The sequence below is a fragment of the Pipistrellus kuhlii genome, unplaced genomic scaffold (assembly GCF_014108245.1).
Source record: "Pipistrellus kuhlii isolate mPipKuh1 unplaced genomic scaffold, mPipKuh1.p scaffold_m20_p_3, whole genome shotgun sequence".
Taxonomy (NCBI): Eukaryota; Metazoa; Chordata; class Mammalia; order Chiroptera; family Vespertilionidae; genus Pipistrellus; species Pipistrellus kuhlii.
This window is the reverse complement of record NW_023425529.1, coordinates 186,659,641-186,683,630: the sequence shown is the minus strand read 5'-3', so window position 1 is coordinate 186,683,630 and position 23,990 is coordinate 186,659,641. Positions and strand designations below refer to the sequence as shown.

The following is a 23,990-nucleotide window of genomic DNA, read 5'->3' as shown; positions in this document are numbered from 1 at the left end:
TTGATTACTCAAGAACACATTGAAAGGCAGGAGATAGGCTGGTTCTAGGAAAGTACAGTTGGACACCAAGAATGAAAAGTCCACCCTAAATGGTGCCTGCTGTGGTATAGTAAGGTAATTGATTAAGAGGCAGTAAAAAAAAAAATAACAAAACAATCTTGACACAACAGTTTAAGGAAACTATGCATCCCCATCAGAGTAAGCTGTTTTCAGAATGTTCTATTTCCTCTGAAATGTTGCATGTTGGTTAATGAAAACTATAAGCCACATGTAGGCAGGAACTGTGAGTGACATTCTTTTAATTAGTGGCCTATCCACAGTAAAAGGAGAATAAATCTTATTAACAAGATTAGTGTGGTGATTTTGTGTTGCTGTAAACATAACAAGTGCTGTGGAGAGTTTGGCAAGCGGTAGGTACTCAAGTACCTGCCATGTGAAAAAATGTCATATTTTCAGATGTTCCCTTTAAAGTCTGGGGAAATATGGCCCCTAAGTTATTATCAAAGATGTATGTCTGCATGTTTGAATTTCAATGTCACTCCAGCTCAGACGCCAGTGCTTCCCAGTTGGTCTTCAGACGCCTCACCTGGGCTCAGGGACACAGCCGCCAGGCTGGCCACTGTCCCTCCATAGGTGACCATTATTGTGGAAGCTGGTGCAGTGCCAAGTCCACAGTTCTGTGGGCATATGGAGCCTCCTAAGAGCTCCAAAAACTCACACAGTGGAGCACGTGCTAATTTTAGTACATTTTCTAATAATCCGTTCCTTAAGCTACAGATGGGCTAGGGTTAGGCCAGGCTAGGGCTAGCGTTATGGTTAGGTTAGGGTTAGGGTTAGGGATGATAAGGTCTTTGCTGATTTTTTACTATCATCCCTCCAATTAGTCAGCCACCATGACCTTATTAAGCAGCTCATATTCTCTAATGAAATTCCTATTAGAGGTTTCTACACTAAAATCTAAAATGTGGAAGAATTAATCCTATATAATAAAGAGCTGGTATGCTAATTAGGCTGGATGGCGGAATAGCCTTCCAGAAAAACTTTCTGGATAATCTTTCATAGAGACCAGTGGGCCAATGATGGAGTTATAGCTGAGGCGACTGGGGCTGTGAGGCAGCAGCTGAGGCAGCTGGGGCTGCAAAGACCTATCCTTGCTTGAATTTTGTGCATCACGCCTCTAGTATGATATAAAAAGAAGAAAATATCTGAAAACTCGCTGTAGCACTGACACAGTTGGTTTTGTTAGATATTTTTAGAAATCCTTTTTAATAAAACAGAATCATATCTTAATACAAGAGTTGCAGTCACTAAAAGTAACTGGTTTGAAATGCTCATTAGCACATTAGCGTTGTCTCATCATTCCTATTTTTAGTTTTTGACCAGAGATAAAATGCTCTTATTTGTCAAAAGGTGCTGCTTCTACCAACACATTAGGCAATGCACTGACACCATAGGAATAGAATTAAATAAACCCAAATCAATTCATCATTTTTGCATTTTGAAATGGCTATTACATAGGTGACGTTTCCAGGAACTTTCTAGATTTCTGTAATATTTGACTGCAGGAGCTCTTATTGATGCTTGGAGCAGTTTTGACCCCCAGCATCCCAGCAAGCAATCTGGAATTCCTGGGGAGTTAAAAACGGGGAGCAGGATTGGCACACAATAGGTCCAGATCATGTGTTAAGAGCCTGACTTTAAGGACTTGTTAATATTTCTGAAGAAAATTAGATAGAAAAGACATTGACATTAAACTACCGGAATTTATTTGAACAAAATTAATCCCTTTCTCATAAGTGATTCAATGGCTTTTTAGTGTTCTTATTTAAGGAGAAAAAAAGGATAATGTGAGTGAAGGAGTGATGATATTATTTAGAACTAGAGGCCTGGTGCACGAAAATTCATGCACTTGGGGGGCTCCCTCAAGCCCGGCCTGTGCCCTCTCACCGTCTGGGACCCCACGGGAGATGTCCACCTGCTGGCTTAGGCTCACTCCCCGGGGGATCAGGCCTAAGCCGGCAGTCAGACATCCCAGGAGCACTTGGGATAGTGGGCCTAGGCTGCAGTCGGACATCTTAGTGCTGCCGAAGAGGAGGGAGAGGCTCCTGCTACTGCCACTGTGCTTGTAGCCCTCAACCTGGCTTGTGGATGAGCAGAACTACCCCTGTGGGAGTGCACTGACTACCGGGGGGCAGCTCTTGCATTGAGCATCTGCCCCCTGGTGGTCAGTGCATGTTATAGTGACTGGTTGTTCCACCATTAGGGTCACTTTGCATATTGTTCTTTTATTATGTAGGATAGTGCACTGACACACTCATATATGCCACAGAGATAATTTTATGTTAATAGTAATTTGATGTCTACATGCTAATGAATTTGCTTATTTTCATTAATGTTACCATATCACTGAGTGTTGTAATCCGTATACTGATTACCAATATTATCTCTGTTTTGATGATAATACTGCTTCAGGCTAAGCCTTTATTAACCTAGAGTTCCCTCACTTTATTTTGGAAATGATAATAAAATAAATCATTCCTATGAATGTCAGACATTTGAGATAATCATCTCTACAAGCAAATACCTCTAATTCCAATGGAAAAATCATGTCGAGATCCCTGAGATCTTACCATGGCAATGACTGCTGCTCCCGCGCCAGCCAGCGCCACGATGAACAAGTGGAAAGTCATGTTCAGCTGCAGAGGAAACCACAGAACCAACACACGTGTCAGAGTTTCAAGTGGAAGAGGGGTCAGGCCCAAGGCTTCTAATGAGTAAGAGCTTTGTACATCTTCAACAGGGGTGAGCCTGCAAGAACCCCTTCCTCCAAAAACACCGTCACAGGATCTTTCCTCCTGAAAACCATGTCAGCCTTCACAGCAGCATCATGTGATATGATTTCATTATAAAGATGAGGCCATGATGAATAACAATGGTTTTCAGTAATATAACAATAGAAGGCGATGTTATCTCTTTTTAAGGAAATCTAAAAATTTTCAACTTTCATTAAAATGACAGTTTCTGGAAGAAATTTAAAATAGATATCATTTTTATCAACATGCACAGAACATGCAATTCATATTTGTTTTCTAGCCCCACCTCCTGCATAATCTTACGGAAAAAAAAAAAAAAAAAAAAAAAGGCCTCTGGAAGAAAAAGGAGAAAATCGAGTGTAGAATTAACTATGCACCCTTCAAACCACACAAGGGAGCAAAAATTCCCTCCAAATTGAAGGCTGCAAGAATCTCACCTCCGTGGACTCGCACATCCTGAGGAAGTTCTCCGACACAGTGCAGACTTTCTTTTCCTCTCCGATGGTCACAATCCCTACGACATGTAGACAATGACGGGTTAGCATTGCACAGGTTTTCAGGAGCCCAGAGAGGAAATGAAACTTTTGCAGATAAAATCTAAGCACAGTCCATTTTATTTATTTATTTATTTATTTATTTATTTATTTATTTATTTATTTTTTATGATAGAAACCTCCTTCCTGGGTTTTCGTTGCTGGAGAGTGACTATGAGTAGAGTGGTAAGTGGGAGGTCCCACCTCTGCGGCCTTCAGCAAGGCCAAACGTGTTCAGTCTGAATTCACGGGACTAGCACCTGAATCTCAGGTGAGCTGTGGCCATGGGCTTGGCTCAGTCATTAATGTGAGGCGTAGGCATCGCAGCTACAGTGATGGCCACGTCCCAGACCGTCCATAGCCTGGATCTCATATCATTATGTGCACCAAGCTCCTATGAGACTATAGAAGCACATGGCCCAAAGGAGGACTTCTCTGCTCAGACGGAAAACAGTGCTGTCAGTGAGGGGGGATACAAAGCTGTGATGTCACTCGATTGACCTTGGTCCAGTTGATTTATGGACCAACTATCTCAGGACCACTCGGGATAATGATCAAAATAAGGATTGTCCCACTGGTGTGGCTCAGTGGCTGAGCAGATCATCCTCTTTTCACTTGGGTCAGACTGAGGGACCTGAGGACTTGGTCTGACAGATGGGGGTGCTGACAGAACAGTTACACTGCTCCCACACACATTCTATATACACTATCACCGTGGAGCCACAGGACCCGAGGACACCAACTGGTGAAAGATTCCTGCTTTCCTAACCACAAGGAAACCTCGTTGGAGAATACCATCTACAGCATTCCCAGATGTTAACCATCTACGGCATTCCTAGATGTCAACCATCTATAATGGTCCCAGATGTTAACCATCTCAGCATTCCCAAATGTTAACCATCTCAGCATTCCCAAATGTTAATTATCTACAGATTCCCATCTACAGCATTACCAGATGTTAACTCTCTAAGTATTCTCAATGTTAACCATCTATATGTTAATTATCTACAGCATTCCCAGATGCTAACCACCTATAATGTTCCCAGATGTTAGTAGGTGAGATGTTAATAGTCATTCTGTGAAAAACATCCATTTGAATGTGTGGATTTGCATGTCTCTTATAAAACCTATAGCTCCCATGGTTTTACAAATAAAGGAATAAAATTCTGAATAGGGTAGGTGAGATTGGACTTGACCTTTCCACAGGAGAAGCAGTAGACTGAAAATTTGGGACATAGATATTGCAGCCAGCCTGCCAGGATTGCATCCTGCTTGGGCACTTACTAGATGTGTAACCATGGCAAGCCATTTACTCTCCTGTACCTCAGTTCTGTCATAAGGGATGTAGTAATAGTGTCCCCTACACAGAACTCTTGTGAAAATTAAACAAGTCAATGTATATAAACCATTTAGAATAGGGTCCACACATAATGATCCCATACACACATAAAAATATTATTGTTACGTGAGGTTTCAGCCCTAAATAAAAATAACCAAAGAGGACTTCTGGTTCATTTAACATTCTTTGATTTTGTTGTTATTACCACCTGAGTGTAACTAGAAACGCTCGACAATAAACAGAAACCCCCTAGGGTGAGGTGGAAATAGGCCAGTCCAACAGAGACTCAACCTCAGATTGAAACCTTCTTAACTCTTGATTGGATTAGGGTAAGGATGGCTAGAGGTCCTAGCCCAGTCTGCTGGAGAGGTGAATTTAAATCCCTCTGAATGTAAGCTATAAGTAACTGTATATTGCTTTATCTATGACACAGTTTAAGTGTAAGAATACAGAAATGTTGAGTATGAATAAAGTGTTTTATATGAAAATTCTAATGCAAAGAAAGCTGGTGTAGCTTTTATAATATCAGTCCCTGCTAATAAAACTGAAACTTATAATAGTGACTTATCAATTATTAAGAGTCTTTGTTTCCTGCTCTACTAATTAAAAGAATAAACAAAATAAAATATTAAAACACACATTTTTTTGGGGGAAATGTGACTATTTTGATTTGCAGTATGGGAAATTTAGCTCCTTATATTGTAGAATATGATTAGGTGGCTGTTTCCACTTTGAAAGCCTGATGAGTTCTTTATAAAAAAAAATTATAAAACTAAACAAAAAAGCTCAGTATCTTCATCCTGTTTCAGAAGACAATGAAGTGCATATTTCTAAGGTGATTTTTGGACTAGACCTCATGATGTACATGAGGGGGGGGGGCATGAACACAGGCTGCACCCACTGAGCCTGGGAAAGTGCGAGGAGTCAGATGGGTGATTCCATGTTCACGTTGTGAGATCAATTCCCATGCCTTCTCAAATGCCCATCCATAATCAAGAGCAATGACTTAAAAGGGAATGGATACTCTGGTCGCTTCATCCCTTTGGCAGAAGGTGACTGGCAGTTTGTCTGAGGCAGTTACTCAGGGAAAACACTGTGAGATGTTGTTCAGAGATGCACCTACCGAACTGACGCAGGTCGAGGCAGAGGTTGGCCCCCTCCATGAGGGTGCTGTTCCGGCAGATGGTCCACAGGTTGAAGTACATGTAGACGGGCAGGGAGGTGAAAGCTGTCACACCCAGCCAGGCCAGCATGAACAGGTAGGTCAGCATGATGAACTGCAACCGAGAAAAGTCCAGAGAGAACACGTGTCATCCACTGGGAAAGAAGAATTTTTTGCTTACAATGTGCCATATCGAAGGGTTTCGGTACTGTAGATACAACACTGGTGAGGGCTGTGGCGTGGGAAACAGAAGAGGCTCTCAAGGTTAGGAGAATAAACCTACTGGGGAGTCACCACGGCAGTGATTGGGATATACAAGGAGTGATCCGCCTGCCTCTCAATGCCCAGTTCATTGGTGCAGTGATCTTATGAATCTGACCACATGTTCTGTGAACTTCGGAAAACATGGAATATTCAGAGTAGATTGTGCAAAATGAGTCACAGTTGAATCCTGTTTCAGTCAGAGTACAGCCTTCACCATCACCTATGTGCCTGACCTGATGCTAGCAAGTCATTTGCCAGTTACACACAGAAAACAGGAATGAACATCAAGACCAAGAGCGAACTTTTAGGACTACAGTCATATCCATATTTCAATGACTGATCCACACTTGTCACTGACGCAGTGTTCATGGACTGAAGGAATGAGCAAATGTGTCACTCAGTTATTGCTCTAACCCTGTTGGTCAGAGGGGAAACTCAGTTCCTGCCTGCAGGGAACACCTACGTGTACAGACATCTTCCAGGTAACTCACCTAGCAGTAGGCTCTTTCAGGCTACCGTTTGTGTTTTTATGATTGGTGTTTTGTACTTTTCCCCAATAAGAATACAATTTTCTTTCCCTTTCTCCCTCACAACCCAACAACCCTTAACTACATCTTCACAACAAAACTGGGAGTTGGATAAAGATGTGTTCTGGGTGCAGATGCATGTTTGCCTGCACCAAAAAAATATGAATTTGCCTCCTGAGAGAGCCACTCTTTGCTTATAGTGTCTCATGAGTGAATCGTGGTATAGTTTCAGATCAGAGTCAGAACACCTGATGACCAGCACGTGTGAACACAGTATAACTAACTCATAATTTGAAATTTGTATCATTGAAAAATGATGCCCACAGTAAGTCTAGTTAACACTACACATTTAGAAAATGTTGTGTGTGCGGTGAGGACCTTTAAGACTTTCTCTCTTGGCAATTTTCAAACATGTAACACAGTATTGTTACCTATGGCATCCCCAAGGCTCATTCTCTATAACTGAATGTCTGCATGTCTAGACTCCCTTCACCCACTTCCCCTCCCTCCACTCCCAGCCTCTGGAAACCACTGGTCTATTTTCAGGATCTTAAATAAACTAGTCTTATCAGAACAGTATGAGGACTAAAGACATTCTCCTGATCTTTTTGGCCTTATTAATATCTATTTTTAGATGAAACTCATTGTGAAATTCACCTCCACTTCGTCTGTTTGGGAATACAGTTAAAACAAACAACAACTGGGAGAGAGAAGAGAATTCCTGGACTTGAAGTCAGGGACTGGGTTGCCCATATGGGAGCCTGGCACATCCTTACCTTCAACATCCGTCCTCACTCACCAGCTGGGAGTGAGCTGACCTCTGGGGCCGTGATGGAGCCGAAGGAAACTCACCACAGTCCACCATCAATCTAACATCAGAAATAAACTCAAAGGAAGTTGTTTGGCTTGGCAAATTGGTAATTAATCTGTATCTCTAAAGGTCAGGTGCAGACAGAAGTGACCTGTTTCAGTTGCATCTGCTTTTCATGGCCTCGATCAACACTGAATTTTAATTTCCAGTAGCTCAGGCCCTGGTTGCAGGGAGGAGGGGAGGATGGGGCCTTTTGGACGTTAGATACATGAAGTGGCATTGCTGGCTTTTTGTATTTCAGCCATTGTTTTTTATACATCACTCACACTTACTAAGATGCTGACTTTTGCATTCACCAAGAAATAAAACTTAGTAAAATTTCTCTGAGTTGGCTGACCCTAACTCATCGATATTGGGTGGTAAAAACTGCCATAGAGTGATCGGGATTGGGTGCCAGACTCATAATTAATATCCAGCACATCTCATTATCACATCATTGTTTCAGTGCCATTTCATTAGAGCATGCAAATGACTGCCACAGGAAGCATCCTGTTATCACACTTCTTCAGCTGTGCCACACATATGTTACACACGTGCTACCATGTGTTAGCATTCAATTCAACAAGATTGTTAGGAGTTATTTCTTCTTACATGACATTTAAAGGAACATGCAATCGCTGTTTTGATCTCCACTTGGACATTGGTTGTTGGAGGTTGAGCAGGAGGTTGGACTGCAGACATGGGAGAGGCCCAGTGTCCCTGCCCTTCGGGAGGAGGCTAGCCTCGACGTTTGCTCCTGGCAGGTGTCGTCACTGAGGTTACAGTGTTTGACCTGAGAGCGACCGTGAATGGTCATTGGTTTTTCACCTGAATTCTCATCAATTTAGCCTTGATGTCTAAGACATTCACAGTTCGTTGAGCAGAGATGCACCAGTCAGGTAAAACTCACACCTGAGAAGCTGATGGTGCTGACAAAAAGCAGCAAGTGGTTCTGACCCAAAGGTTCTGAGCTCCGAACCACCTCAACCCCGGGAAACAGGCCCGCAGTGAGCGTGCTGCTGTGATGCAACACACACACTCAGGAGGGAGGCAGACCCGAACTCCGAGGATGTGAGCCAAATGGAGCTCCTGATGCAGGCACAGCCTCTGTGCACCAGGCACGCACCACCAGGCTCCATCCAGGCCACGGCTGAGGAGGGCCCGTCTCATGAGCTGTTTCTGGCACGGAATATAGAAACAACTCACTAACTTGGAACTCGGGACCTGTCTCTTCACAGTAACACATTTCAGAATGATAACCCCTCAATGGAAAGGGCTTTAGAGTTATCAGTCCAATTATGCTTCCGCTTTAACCAAGGGAGACCGCTTTGGGTTCCATCACTGACAGAGCGAGCTCAGAGTGTTTCCACCCTGTGACCGAGAAGTCGCATCAGGTAGATGCTAAGCTGAGGGGCACAGTCTCAAAAGAATGTTTTAAAGCTGAGGCCACCTGAGAAAGTGGCTCACAGCTGAGGCACAGGACATGAAGCAGATTGTAGCGAACACTCCACCTGTGGACCGAAAAGGAAGCAGCAGAAGGGAAATGGGAACGAAAGGAAGGTAAGTAGCAGATGGGTGAGTGGTAAAGCATTCATTTTCCCCCTTTGATTCCCTGGAGTCACACATCCAGCACGATGAGCCAGCTGGGCATGTGGTGAGGAGAGAGGTGCAGGGCATGTGGTGGGGAGAGGGGTGCAGGGCATGTGGTGGGGAGAGGGGTTCAGGGCATGTGGCGGGGAGAGGGGTGCCCGGCTCTGGGTGTGCAGGGGAGCTGTCCCTGCATGAGGCATGGTTGGACAGCCAGGCCTCCCTGCTGGGATGCAGAGGCCTCCCTACTGAGCTGCTGGCCTGAAGAAGGAGCTCAGCTTCTTTGGGAAGGAGTGAGGTGGAAGGCTGAGCCAGAGGTGGGGGTGCCTCTGGAGGAGCCCATGAAGTGGCTGCCATCCTTCCAGTCTGTTGGGAAGAACTGGTGACACAATTGTGACTATTACTGAAAAAATGTGGCTTGTATGTTTGCTTCAAAAACTCATATTTGAGAGGGCTTTGAGCTGTCTGCACAGGAGCAAATCATTAACCGTCCACAGATGTGTTTTCTCTTCTGTGACTTCTACACCGCATGCAGTGCCATGCAGTCACCTGACCGTTCTCATGAAACCCCTAGTACTGACTCCCCCTGCCAGGGTGGCTCCCGGGGGGTGAAATCTGCCTGGGGACCCCCTTCTCTGTCTTTTCACAGGTGCTTTGGAATCATGGGCCCTGAGCTGCAGGGAAAATTAGAGATGACCCACTGTCTCATTTGTAAATGAGTGAACCATGAGCCAGAGGAGCTGAGGGGCTTACTGAGGCACACAGATGTGTCACAATGAATGTCACCTAGAATGGCGGTCACCAGAGGAAAAGAGGGTGGGAGAGGATGCTGAGGGTAAAGGGGGTCATATACATGGTGACAGAAGGAGACTTGACTTTGGGTGGTGAGCACAAGATGCAACAATATACAGATGATGGATTATAGAGTTGTACATGTGAAACGTATTTGTTATTAGCCAATGTCACCCCAATACATTTAAGAAAAAAATACTTAAAAATGAGTAATATTGTCCCAGTGATAAGAGAAAGCCTATCATTAATTGACTTCAATATCCTCTATTGGCAGTATATAAATGGATCTAAAATTAGATCTGGCTTCTTAATAGAGAAATCACTTAGTTCTTACTGAAAGTTGGCCTATTAAATAGCCATATTTTATTTTTTTTAAATTAATCCAAGACCTTTCACTTAACATCCTCCCGAGCTGTAACTTGATATTACTGATCCTAAAAACTTAGATATTGCAATAAGCATTGCCCCCCGTCCCTCCAAAGGGTCTTATAAGAAATCATTCCAGAGACAACCCAGATACTCATGCTACAGGCTAACGTATCAGGTTCTTATCGCCGCTGAGAGGAGCAGCATGACAAAACTTGTTACAAGCTGGGGGAAAGCTTGTGGTTAACAGGCTTTTGAAAAAGCTTTTTGTGATTGAAATAAATTGTATCATTCCTTATTAGAGATACCTTATTTGATATGAAATATGAGCTGAAATTAAATTCCTGTTCTTATATGACATTGGAAAAGAAGAAAACATATAAGTCAAGGATGGCAGCTCTAATGTGTCATTACAGGGAAACCCTGCTGCATGAAGATGCAAAAGTTCACGCACCTGCATCACCCTTCACTGTCGCCCCCTTGTGCTTTCATGGAGGTACATGCATTGGCTGTGTCAGCTCTAGGGTAACACGCGTTGGCTTACCACTAGCCATCATACCAATAGGCTTTAAAGCTAAATAAGTGTGACAGCATAATTCTTACCTCATATCATAATTAAACAGGCATTAGATGATACAATTACCCCCAAATTTAAGGTACAGAGACCTTATTTAAGGGGAAGAGACCCAAGTATTGTCTATAAATTGCAGATGGATTTTTCTGTTATTGAAATTTCTAAATATTATATTGAAATATCAAAGCCCTTTTGGGAAAAAAAATCATAAGTCAATTGATAGTTTTGCTGCCTCCAAAATAAAACCAATTGTGTTGTGTGTGTGTGTGATTTGAGAATTTGAAACTGAATTTTCATATGGAATAATCATAATTTAGAACATAATATTCTAAGAGTGAAGATAGTGATTAAAGGAGGGAATGTTACTATATTGAAGAAAAAATAGTTGAACCTGGCTGGCGTGGCTCAGTGGGTGAGCATCAACCTATGAACCAGGAGGTCATGATTTGATTGCTGGTCAGGGCACATACCCAGGTTACACTCCATCCCCCGTGTGGGGTGTGCAGGAGGCAGCCAATCCATGATTCTCATCATTGATGTTTCTCTCTCTCTCTCTCCCCCTCTCTAAAATCAATTATATAAATATATATTTAAATATATATATATTTAAAAATATATTTTTATTGATTTTCTACAGAGAGAAGAAAGGGAGAGGGATAGAGAGCTAGAAACATCGATGAGAGAGAAACACCGATCAGCTGCCTCCTGCACACTCCCTACTGGGGATGTGCCTGCAACCAAGGTACACGCCCTTGACGGAAATTGAACTTGGAACCCTTCAGTCTGAAGATCAACACTCTATCCATTGAGCCAAACCGGTCAGGGCAATACAAATATATTTTTTAAAATCTTCTTAAAAATATATTTAAAAAATGAAAAATGAAAAATACTTGAATTCCTGGCAGGGGAGGACAAGCACACGTGCACCAGGATGCACACGCGCAGCGCGGAGGGGCAGGCGGCATACCCAGGCGCTGACGCAGCGGCCGCAGGTGGTGATCTTGAAGTCGCCGTACAGGTCCTTGATGGCGCCCGTGGTGAAGAAGCCCTCCACCATCAGCAGGATGCCGTACACGAAGAAGGCAGCCGCGATGCCGTAGATCACGTACTTGAAGATGTCGATCCTGGGGGGAGACAGGGACCGTCAGCACCTCCGCACGGCTGGCCTGCAGCCAGGGCCCCGCTCAGCCTCCTCTGGGATGGGAGCTAAGGGTGTTGATGTTTACCACGGAAGCTGCATGGAGACGCCTTTGGGCTCCACGGGCCCCCTGTTTGTGTGTACACTCTGTTCTGCCACTCGGGGATCTGTGCACCGGGCTGGCCATGTCTAAGTGTCTTCCTCTTCCCTCCCCCTGCCCTTCGCCGGCCCACGCCAGGCTGGTCCGGGTGAAGTTTGCTTTGATGTGTCATCACAGGGAAACTATGCTGCAGGAAGATGCAAACGTTCCCGCACCCTCACCACCCTTCACTGTCGCCCTCTTGTGTGTTCATGGAGGTACATGCACTGGCTGTGTCAGCTCTCGGGTACCACACGTTGGCTTACCTAGCCCTAGCCATCATACCAATAGTCTCCGGCTGATAAGCAAGGTCATCAGCATGTGAGGCCTCTAATTATGACGAAATGTCAAATTGAAAGACTTACACATCTGTCACCGAGTTTTAAAAACTTACATGAAGAGAGGAGCAAAGCTTTATGGTTAATGATACACTCCTTTTTGAGAAAGTTACCACCTCATATTTTTGTTATTGGTAAGAGTCGGTTGTGGTTGTATTTTGTCACACTTACTGGAAACCATCCCTCGCATTGTCTGCTGCTGATAGTATCACTCATAAAAACATAGTTTCAGAGAGAAGTTGTGATTTTGATGAGCAGAATCACTAACAGACACTACATGGAATTGGGCCTGAGCCAAGTTAGAGCCTAATTCCATAGGTAGGTATTCCTTCTTTTCTCACAATCTAGTGCCCATGTATTAAATACTTAAGAGAGAGAGACGCGTGTATTTCCTGTAAATTGCAGATGGATTTTTCTGTTATTCAAAATATTGTATGGGAACCCCAAAACCCTTTCGAAGAAAAATCACAAAGTAATCGTCTTGCTGCCTCTAGAAGCCAGCTCGCTGTGCGTCCTGGTACGTGGAGAGGCACGCATGCTAGCGAGCGCTCTCTTCCTGCAGCCGGGAGAGCCGTGTAGGCGCAGGGCTCTATTTCACACCGTCCTGCACCATTTGTGCCTCTCCGCATTAGTTAGACCCAGTGGCTGGCAAACTCATCAGTCAGCAGAGCAGCAAACTGCAGCTCGAGAGCCGCATGTGGCTCTCCAGATGCAGTTTGCCAACCACTGAGTTAGAGTGAGTGGAGCAGGCAGGTGGCAGCAATGATGAGAAAGCCTGTTCAATGTGTACAAGGAGAGAGATAAGGGCATAGAAGTTTAGTTCATGCTCATGGAGATTTGCAAACTCTGGATGCTATCACAATATTTTTTAAAATTTGTTGTTGGAAGTATGACAGATGTCCTCCATTGACCCCTTCCATTTGTCCCCTCCCCCTCTTCAGCCTTCGCAATATTTTTTAAAGAACAGCGTAAGTGAATTTGTGGAGTATAAAAAAGATCAAGAAGAGCGTGCTAACATTCAATGTACTGGAGAGATTGTTAAGTGGCTGCTTTCCACAGTTTGAAAATCTAAATATTGTCACAATTGTGTTTGTCAAGGGCAATGAGGCAGATGATGCGTCAGCTCCTCACGTGTGTCAGACAATCTGAGGATTTAACTGACAGACCTAACGGGACCTCACAGACACTCTGGAGAGCTTGGTGAAATGGGCTTTCCCATAAAATGTCCAGGCTAAAGTGACATTTAATAATAGATTTTAGTTTGTATTTGAGAATAATTTCAAATCTATTGAAAAGTTGCAGAAAATGAATAGTATGTAGAAAAATTGTACATCTATTTTATAACATTTTATCTCACTGCATTATTTTCTTTCTCTCTCTGGAAAATTATAACTGAACATAGAGAAATGCTCCATAGTACAGCTAACTATTTCAGGAAATATATTATTGACATAACCACACACACAACCTAACACAGACACACAACCTCAACACACACAACTTCAACACATACAACCTCATGCAACCACACACACAACCTTACACATACAACTTCACAGTCACTCACAAAACTTCTCACAACCACACACACTTCACACATAATCACATACACAACCTTACACATACTACCACACACACACAACCTCACCACATAATCTTCTACTGATTGTTTTTATTTTAACCTATAAGTCATGTTTTCTAATACTTTCTTGAGAAACAGGAATAGATGATTGTTCTCATATATATGTAAATATCATAACCCCAAGCCCAGAATCTTACTCAACGGGTGTCCCCAGTAAAGTCAGGAACAAGGAAGTGAAGGACAGTATCTGCTTCCATGTAAAGCTGTTCTGGGTGTATCTGCCAATTCACTTCGATCAGGGAAAGTAATCCCCGCCAAAGAATTGGAAAAGAACAACAAAACTACCTCTATTTACAAATGATAGACGCTGCACTAATTTTACAATGATAAAACTAATTCAAATAATAAAAGAACCCAGCAGGGTAGTATGATATAAAAATTTCATGCAAAAATCAATAGCATTTGTGTAGACAAATCATACCCAGTTAGAAGATTTGCTGGTAGAGGAAAACTGGAATTTCCTCTGGAAGTGGGATTGCTGGGTCACATGACAGTTCCTCACTTTGAGGAACCCCCATGCTGCTTTCCATACCAGCTGCAACAGCGCACATTCCCAGCAACAGAGCACAAGTGTCCCAAGTCCCCCACATAGTTGCCAACACTTGTTATTTTTTGAGGGTGGGGCTGTTGTTTTCTGATTTTTATATAATGACAATTCTAACTGCTGTGAGGTGGAATCTCACGTGGTTTTGATGTACATTTGCTTGATGATGAATGATGTTGAGCAGCTTTTCATGTACCTGTTTGCCACTTGTCTGTCTTCTTTGGAGAAATGTCTACTTAAGACCTTTGCCCACTTGTAAGTCTGGTAATTTGTTTGTTTGTTTTGCTATTGAGTGACAGGAGTTCTTTATATGTTTTGATTATTAATCTCTTATTGGACATACGGTTTGCAAATATTTTCTCTCACTCTGCGGGTTGCCTTTCACTCTGCTGTGGTCTTTGCCGCACAGAAACTTCCAAGTATGATGTAGTCCCATGTGTCTGTTCTTGCTTCTGCCACATATCCAAGAAATCATCCCTAATACTGATCTTATGAAGTTCTTCCTCTCTGTTTTCTTCTAGGAATTTTATAGTTTAAGGTCTTACATTTCATTCTATAAACCATTTTGAGTTGATTTTTATGAATGATGTAAAATGGGGGCCAATTTCATTCTTTAGCAAGTGAATATCCATTTTCCTCAAATTCCTTTGTTGATGACACCATCTTTGCTGCATGTGTCATCATTTTGACACTTTGCTGAAAATCATTTCATTGTGCATGCAAGGGTTTACTTCTGGGCTGTCATCACTAGCTTTGTCTGAACACCTTCATAGGGGCAGCCCTAAACTCTTTCGAAAACTCTGACCCTTAGAAAGTTCTTTATAACAAGCCAAACAACAATTTCCCTATAAATTGGAACTCATTGGCCCAAACCTCTCTCTGACCCACAAAGAACAAAACAAGTTTCCTTTCTACCTGATAATCTTAATATTACTTTAATATAAAACCATCATATTCTTATTTGTACCTATTTTTTCCCCCTAAAGTTTCTGTATTCCTGGCTGTTATCAAAGTGAATAGAAATTAGATCTTTGAATTCTAATTCAGCTTGAAACCTACTCAGGTATGTACCTGAAAAATCTACTCTAGTTAAAACCTAAGTTCATAGACTCATTACATGAATAGATTGGCTCCACTGTGGTCCATAGACCAACAGACTTTAGGAAGCATGATGGTGGCCATTCAAGTTGTGATACAGCTTCAGGGAAGACATCACCATCCTGATAGCCATGATTACCACCATTATGATAACCACTAGGGGCCTGGTGCACAAAATGTGTGTGGGGAAGGTGTCCCTCAGCCCGGCCTGCACCCTCTCCAATCTGGGAACCCTTGTGGGATGTCTGACTGATAGTTTAGGCCCAATCCCACTGGCAATCCCTCTCATAATCTGGGACCACTGGCTCCCAACTGCTTGCCTGCCTGCCTGCCTTGATTGCCCCCAACTGTCCTCTCTTGACAGCCTGATCGCCCTCTAACTGCTTGCTCCCTTATGCTGGCCTGATCTCACCCTTAACTGCTTGCTCCCCTGCTGGCCTGATCGTTCCTAACTGCCTCTGACTTGGCCCCCGCCAATGTGGCTTTGTCCACAAGGAAGTCGGATGTCTGGAAGATGTCCGGTCAACCCAGTATAATTAGCATATGACCCTTTTATTAGTATAGATGGTCACCACCATTATGATATCCATGGTCACCACCATTATCACCAACATGTTAGTGCTTATAATGTGTGAACTATGTTACAATCATTTTAAAATGCCAAACTTAGGAATAGGCAGCATCAGTGAGTCCCTTTTACTTGTGAGGGACTGGGCAGGCAGGTGAAGTAACATGTCCAAGGTGAGGCATGTAGAAAGGAACAGAGACACAAGAAACAAACCCAGGGAGTTTGGCCCCAGAATCAGCACACGCTCTGTTGTCTCTCTGTCTCAATTCCTCATGGTTGTGTACTGGTTTGGTGGTTGTTGTTGTTTTATATTAGTGGGTGTTTTTTTTTAAGACACTCATTTCAGAACTAGCAGTCTGGCTGAAATATTGCCCAAGGAGATGCTCACTGTTTATTTTACCAGAAGTCAGGAATTCAGTACAGTTTTCTAACTGAAGTTCTAGCTACAACTGAAATTAGTTTTGACTCTCTACAACTAATCAATAATCTCACATCAATACTAATCTATCTGATCCTTTAACTTCTTATAAATAGAAGAGTTCAGCCAGCTGGTGTCATTATGAACCCCCTGGGTCAGAACAGATGGTTTGTGCATTGCAGTGCTTTCCATGAGCCTATGAAACCTGGTTTTATCGTGCCATGAATTTATTCCTGCTTTCCTTTCCTTCTCACTCCCATCCATTAACTCGCTGATAACAGTTTCCCATTTCATTAACACCCAAGGAATAAACATGAACAACAAGCAGACAAAGATTTATACACTCATTACATTAGTTGAGAGCAAAAACAGTATATTTTATGAGCTTACTGCTTGTGTTTGCTTTAGGTTAGGCAAACAGGAACTAATTTTTATGTGTGCATTAAATATCAAAGAATTCACTACCTAGTAATCTCAGTTTTTAACGCATTGACCCCAAGTGACAGTCATAACATTTTGAAAATGAAATATGGTCCCTCTGGAAATCAATAGTACCAGTGGCCCAGCCCTCACTATAATCTGTCAAGACCCCGATACAATCCCTGTCTAATACATTTTAGGGGAAGGGGTGTGTACCCATCAATAAGGCTCTCCCTTGCTCAGTCCTAAGGGAAGTTATTCAGGAAGCCAAGTCACTGAGCCAAGTTAGTGGTTTGAATTCTTTGATAGTATCTAATTTTCTAGCCAGTTTCCACATTTCATTGTCCTATATGTGGATCTGTTTTGCAAAAGTAATACCTACTGTACATAGTTGCTCACTTGGTCAAGAGACCCGGAGGGAGCACAGTGATCACACCTTGCCAGGGGGGCTTGGCGATGACAAAGTCTGAATCACAAACCAGAAAGCAGGCCTCCTTGCCTAGTTGGATGTGGCATAGCTTTGAGCTGTATCCCGTGCTAGGAGGCCTAACTGGCTAAGTGGGACAATAGAAGTTGTACTTGGGGTGTGGGAATAATTCTCCAACGGGAACAGTGGGTGAAATTACACACTCATTGCCACAACCATTTGGAGCCAGCAAATGACCATGGACTTGCCATACTACACCGACAGATTAAGGGAGGAAAAGCTTCTGGGAAAACAAGTAAATGAGGAGGAGCAGAGTTAGTTTTAAATATATTGAGAAATTCACTCTTTCCCTCTCTAGAGAGGTCTCCACACCACAAGTAGAATTTGACAAAATGATTAATGGTTGTTGTCAGTGAAGACTTGGAGGTACATTTTAGATTTCAGATCACCATCCATTGGTGAAGGCTAATGGTATTTAGAATGTTATGTCTAAAATGGAGATTGCATGAGAATGGAGGTGATTTGCAATTCATTCATGAGGAGAAGATTTGGATGCTAGACAGATGGCTAGTGAAATGGAAGAGTCAGATTTCAGTGTGCTAGTCCTTCATAATTGCCATAGACAATGATCACTTTGAGATGTATGTATGTGTGTCTGAGGAGGAAGACAGGGGTCTGGGACAATTGGTTTTATCTTTGGGCTCACACACCCAGTAAACAGGCTTCTTTCCCTTTATAAGCATATGGGGTAGACGTACTCAATTTGACTGAATCAAGCGTAAGAACGATGGAGAAAAAAAAGTGGATTCTGTAAATCACTAAGGCTGGCCAACAAGTCTTTTTTGCACAATCATTCTCTTACTCATTATTTCCAAGCCTTCCTTAGCTTATTTCCAAGTGTGTTTTGCCTGAAATCAGCTTTAACTTACCTCTGCTCTATATTCCCTATTTCACTTACGTGTCTTATCTATTCTGATGGCTGATATCTCTGTAACACAGCCCCACCTGGGGTAATCTCTACTTTATCTAAACCTTATGAAATCTTTGAATGTATCCATTGGTACTATTAATAGTTGTACTAAGTAGTTAATGGTGTGTTATCTTCCCTCTGTGTTTTCACGACCTGTTTGTTGACAGAATCTCAATTCATTTGGTAGCATCACAGGATCTGGTATAGGAATTTTGGTTATTTGAAGTCTGACAGGAGAGATCATTTGAGCCCTTGCTTTTATTCCTATCAAAATGGTATTCTTTCCATTCCAACCATGCATTGTTGCTTTTGCATTTCACTTTCAATCTAAGAGACCAGCTTTTGGTAAAAGTGCTAAATTAAGCATGGTCTCTGACTTCTCTCCTGAACTCCTACACATGTGACTCTCTCAGAGCTTTAGCAGAGCTCTGTGGCATGTTAAATTTTACTCTATAAATGTCCAATAAATATCTTGACAATTGGTTTCTGATAAATGTATACAACCACCTCATGACATTTATTGGGCTTGTATTTCTTTAAATTATCTATCCCCAAACTAAAGTTAGAAATTTGAATGTGGTTTAAATACAGAGAATCTTGAGATTTTAAGGACATCTGTGGTAGCTTAAAATAATGCACAGTGAAAATATATTTTGTCCAGTGTAGGCTGAAATAAAAATGAAAAGGAAAATGTCAGTTTTATCACATTAAAATATATCCATGCAATCATTTTCTTAAGGTTCTATAAAACTAACTTGCAACAATCCAAATAATTTTCAATAGTTTAATTATATTTCAAATAATGAAGATCATTTATAAAATCTTAAGGATCAATTCATGCTATATAGCCAATATAATGGAAATTGATAAATTGTCTACTGTGGGCTTAAAGAAATAAATTTAATGGATAATGCTAATTTTTCAGAACTACCATTTCCTTTTGTCTGTGACATAGAGAAACTTTAAACTGATACTTCAGAGTTAGGGAATATATTTTTATTTCCTATTTTATATGTCTGCTAAATTCCAATTAAAAAAAAAACTTCATTGTTGAAAGTATTACATATGTCTCCCCCCCACCCCCCATTGATCTCTCCCAGCTTACCCTTGCCCCCCATCCCAGGCCTTCAACCCCCTATACAATTGTTAAGATTTCAAATCAGTCTAAGTGCCCATCAACAGATGAGTGGATTAAAAAACTGTGGTATCTACACAATGGAATACTACACAACTATAAAAAAAGAAATGACTCATACAATTTGCAACAGCATGGATATACCTGGAGATCATTATGCTAAGTGAAATAAGCCAGTGAGAGAAAGGTAAGTATCACATGATCTCACTCATATGTGGAATCCAATGTACAAAATTAATTGATGAAGAAAAATAGATCCAGAGACATAGAAGCATCGAATTAAACCATTAAACCTCAGTTGGAAAGCAGGGGTGAATGGGTGGGTGGAAAGAGATAAATCAATGAATTTGCTTGCATATGCATAACCAATGAACATGGGAATATGTTTTTAAATAAATCTAGTCTTTAAGTAAGTGGCTAATCACTTCTTCCTCCTCTTAATCACTCTGTGTGTGTGTGTGTGTGTGTGTGTGTGTGTGTGTGTGTATGGTAGTTGGAGGTGGTCTCCAACTTTTAAGTACCAGTATATTTTAGATAAACACAAATATTCCAACTTCCCTTTCCCTAAAATATTTGCTACCACTCAGGGTATCTGCTCTCCACCCACCAGTAGGGAATTCTTGTCCTGTGACTTGGTAGTAATATGCATCTCCTGTTCTCTTTTTATGGAAATAAGCAACTTTAATAAATAAAGTTACAAGTATAACTTATGAGCAATACTTTGCTCAAGACAATCTATGTATCTGTAGCTGATGGGTTATTTAAAAAATTAGCAATGTTATATTTTCTGAAATTGGGGTTGGAGAAAAGTTATCTTCTAGTTAGAAAGTTGTCCAGCTTGCCCAAGTGTTGTCTTAGACTAGGGTCTGAGGTGATAATTATACCTGGCCAGTAGGAACTGCCCAGGTCAATAAGAATGTGATTAATCTCTTTTTGATAGAGTTATATAAGTCAAAAGCAAAATCACCCTACCAGCCACATAACCACCAATACTTGTAACTCTAAAAGCATCTCATACCAGAAAGATTATACATATTAAGGAGGTTCTAATTTGTTTAGAATGGCAAAATAAAGCAACGTTAACAGCATAGTCTCAAGAAGAATGAACTAAATGCAAGAAGTTGTGGGGCAAGAAATCGCCAAATGAATTATCTGAACTGAGAATTGACTAGAAAGTAAGTTCTCCTGTAGTTCAGTTCTAAACATTTGCTCCCTATAATGTTAGGCAGCCAGGGACTGAAGCCTGAACAACAAACTCTTTTCTACCTTCAGGTTATGCTTGCATTCTCTTTTTCAACAACACTAACATCCCCATAATTTAGAGGCCCCAGGAGTTTACATGCTGTGGGTAAAGTGTACATTTGAAGAGGAATTGGTGCCAGTGAAAGGGGCTCATTGTGTCTTATGATTTGTCTTTTTGCAAAAGTCAATAAGGACCTTTCACTATGTTTTCTTAGTAGTCACCTCAATCCTGTGGTATAGGAAAAAAGAGATGATAGAACACCCATGGTTGAGTACCCAGCAAGTTTGGGTGATTTCCTTAGAGTAAGGAGCAGAGTTTCCATTTCTACCAGGCCCTGTGCTCCATCTTGTTTTCCACCCTATTAGCAAAGCCTCTGCTCAGATGACAAGAGTAACAGAAAGTAGGGCAATCCACTTAATGGTAACCGGATTTTGGGTAAAGCATTACAGTCAAGGAACACACACATCAAGTCAAAATTAAGTTGGGCTCTGATCTTCTGCTCTGCAGCCTGTGCTCATGGTCAGGGTCAATGTCCTTTTGACTTGTGTACATAACCTAAGAGGATTCTGTTCCTCTATATAACATTGCCTCACTGAACTCTAGAGGCCATGAATTTCACACACACACTGCAATGTCCACATAGACTCTGGAAACGAGAAGCCTCACAGAGTGACCTACATGGTAAAGACGTCCAGGGTGTCTCCGGCAGTCCTCGCCATCTCGAAGTAGGTCTGCAGGATGGTGACAGTCCCAGAAAGCGCCTCATGGCCGCAGCCACAGAACAGTGCCACGCCCGCATACAGCAGGATGGTGGCGATCAGGGAGGCGTAGGGAATGCCTCCTAGGCATTTAATACAGCACTCGAAACACCCTGCACAAGGAAACAGGAAAAAAAAAAAGGCATAAATTAATATTTTTTGTTCATCTAATTAATTTCCCCCCAATTTCAGCATTATGGTAAAGTATATTTGCGTTTGTAGATGACACCAGGTCAACTCTGTCCATCAAGTCCTAGGTTGCCTTGAAGGGTATAAATATCAAGTTCTTTAATTAGGAACCTTCCTCCAGACAAGAGAATGATGGCGTCTGTTGATGGCTTCCTCCTCTAACCCAAACGAACAGAAGCCCTTCCCTGCCACCCAGACATCCACTAACAATGAATCTACACAGATAGACACGCATGTCATTCCATCTCGACTTATTGCTCTCCAGTTTCACACGCTAAAGCTCTTATTTCAATGAAATTCGTTCTTCTGAACTCCCTATAGATTTTTTTTTTTTAAACATTGAGTCAAAATCTGTTATTTGGGAACCCAATTGAGTGAACGTTAACCAGCAATTTTTAAACGTGGAAGAGCAGACTAGACAATGCCAGTGTCCTGCACGTGGTAAGGCAAATTATTTTAAATCCCTATTCAGTTCAGATATTGATGTATGTTGCTTTTCTAGTGACTCATAATGCAAATCTGTTTCTTGCTGTGCTGCATGATAAACAAAATGAGAAAGGCATTGGCACAGTGGGAAAGAGAGAGCAGGGCAGGTTAGCATTCTGGTCCACCACTGTGTGTGTTTTTGGCAAGCGTATTCTTTCAATGTCGCCATTTGCAAAAAGGTGATGGTAAGATTGCCCTCAAATGATTTTTGTGAGCATTAAATGACAGAAGAGCAGTGCATGATAGAGGAGCTATTCAGTAAATGTCTACTTTAAATGAATATTAATTATTATTGTGCTGCAATACGGTTTTCATAATTTTTTTTGACCACAGTGATTCACTTTTGAAGTTTTGTCACTTTAGCCTTGATTTTCAAAAGATACCTTTAAACATTTAGCTTGAGAAATCAAAAAACCATTGTGGTTACTATTCAAATTAAGCACCAGAATTTTCTAGGTGACATATGGATATCTTCTTCCAAAATCTGGCTAGAAAGCCTAAGTCTTTACGTTTTGCAATAAGAACTGCTGATGAGCTACATACTGTGTGCCGGCCACTGGCGAGAGGTCACAGTTAGGTAAGAGGGCTGACAGGCTACAAGGAGGAGGGCTTGTCTCACCTTGGGCCACCTCTGCCCGCTACTCCTTCCCCTGACACCTCCGACTCCAAAAGCTTCCTCCTACTTCTCTCCTTCAGGAAATCTTTGATTGAATTTTTTTCCTGGAATGTTGAAGCCCCTCAAAAACTCTCCACATACCTGTCTTTTTCTTTCCTCAGAATCGAATGGGACTGGAAAATGCATTGTTATTATTGTACGTAAGTCCTAGGAAGATCTGTGTGCATTTTATCTGGAACACCTATATGTTTGCAGCAACATATGACACATGCAATGATTGCAAAGTTCCAGTGAGCAGTAACTTCATACTCAGAGGGTTATTTAAATACTGACCGCTGAACTGGCTTTCTTAAGAGAATTACAGCTCATCTCATCTGCTCCAGAGGAGATTAAAAAAGAAAGGAAGCCAGAACACTTCCCTGCTTCCATAGCTTTTGCTTATACAGGAAAAATCATTTCCTAAACACTCCTCTCCCAACACACACACACACACACACACACACACACCCCCCAAGTGGGGAAGTAGAAAAGGTTAGAACAGCTTGACTCTTCATACGATAGGAGGAAATATCTCCAGCAGATGGAGGAGACCAGTGTGTGTAGTATCTGAATGTCATTGAACACAGTTGTGGATAGAGATAAACAGAGTGGAGGAAAAATCTTTGAACTATTCTCAGTCTCACCATGGTATAAAATTGACATCTTACTGATCATTTAAAAATTAAAAATTAAAATAAATAAAATTAGTGCCAACTCAAAGAAGAGTTACTCCTAATTTTGGCAAATGCCTCAAACAGTCCCATGATCTCAAATCCCATTTCTTTGTGATTTCTCTCCCCGATTGTTCTCAAAGAATTTGATACAGATTTGTGAGATTGCTTCTATAGGCATGGAGGTGTCAAGGCCAGAATAACAAGTTCAACAAAACCCTTCCGAATGGAATTTCACAAATAAAGAAAAGGGTCCAAACATCAAATTCCTAGATAGGAACTACCTTTGCTGAGTCCTAGACATAAAGCATATAACAATAAAGATAAAATCAGGAGGAGTTGGG

At 41.8% G+C, this 23,990-nt stretch overlaps 1 protein-coding gene across 1 annotated transcript in view; it reads right to left on the bottom strand.

Moving 5' to 3' along the window:
* Window positions 1-23,990, bottom strand: part of GPM6A (glycoprotein M6A) — a 78,215-nt gene that overhangs the window by 3,175 nt on the left and 51,050 nt on the right. Inside the window, exons 2-6 of the mRNA XM_036457251.2 lie at window positions 21,566-21,758; window positions 11,775-11,931; window positions 5,809-5,962; window positions 3,251-3,327; window positions 2,631-2,696 (exon numbers count right to left, since the gene is read on the bottom strand). Coding sequence (XP_036313144.1) covers window positions 2,631-2,696; window positions 3,251-3,327; window positions 5,809-5,962; window positions 11,775-11,931; window positions 21,566-21,758 — 647 coding nt within the window. The remainder of the gene's footprint in view (window positions 1-2,630; window positions 2,697-3,250; window positions 3,328-5,808; window positions 5,963-11,774; window positions 11,932-21,565; window positions 21,759-23,990) is intronic.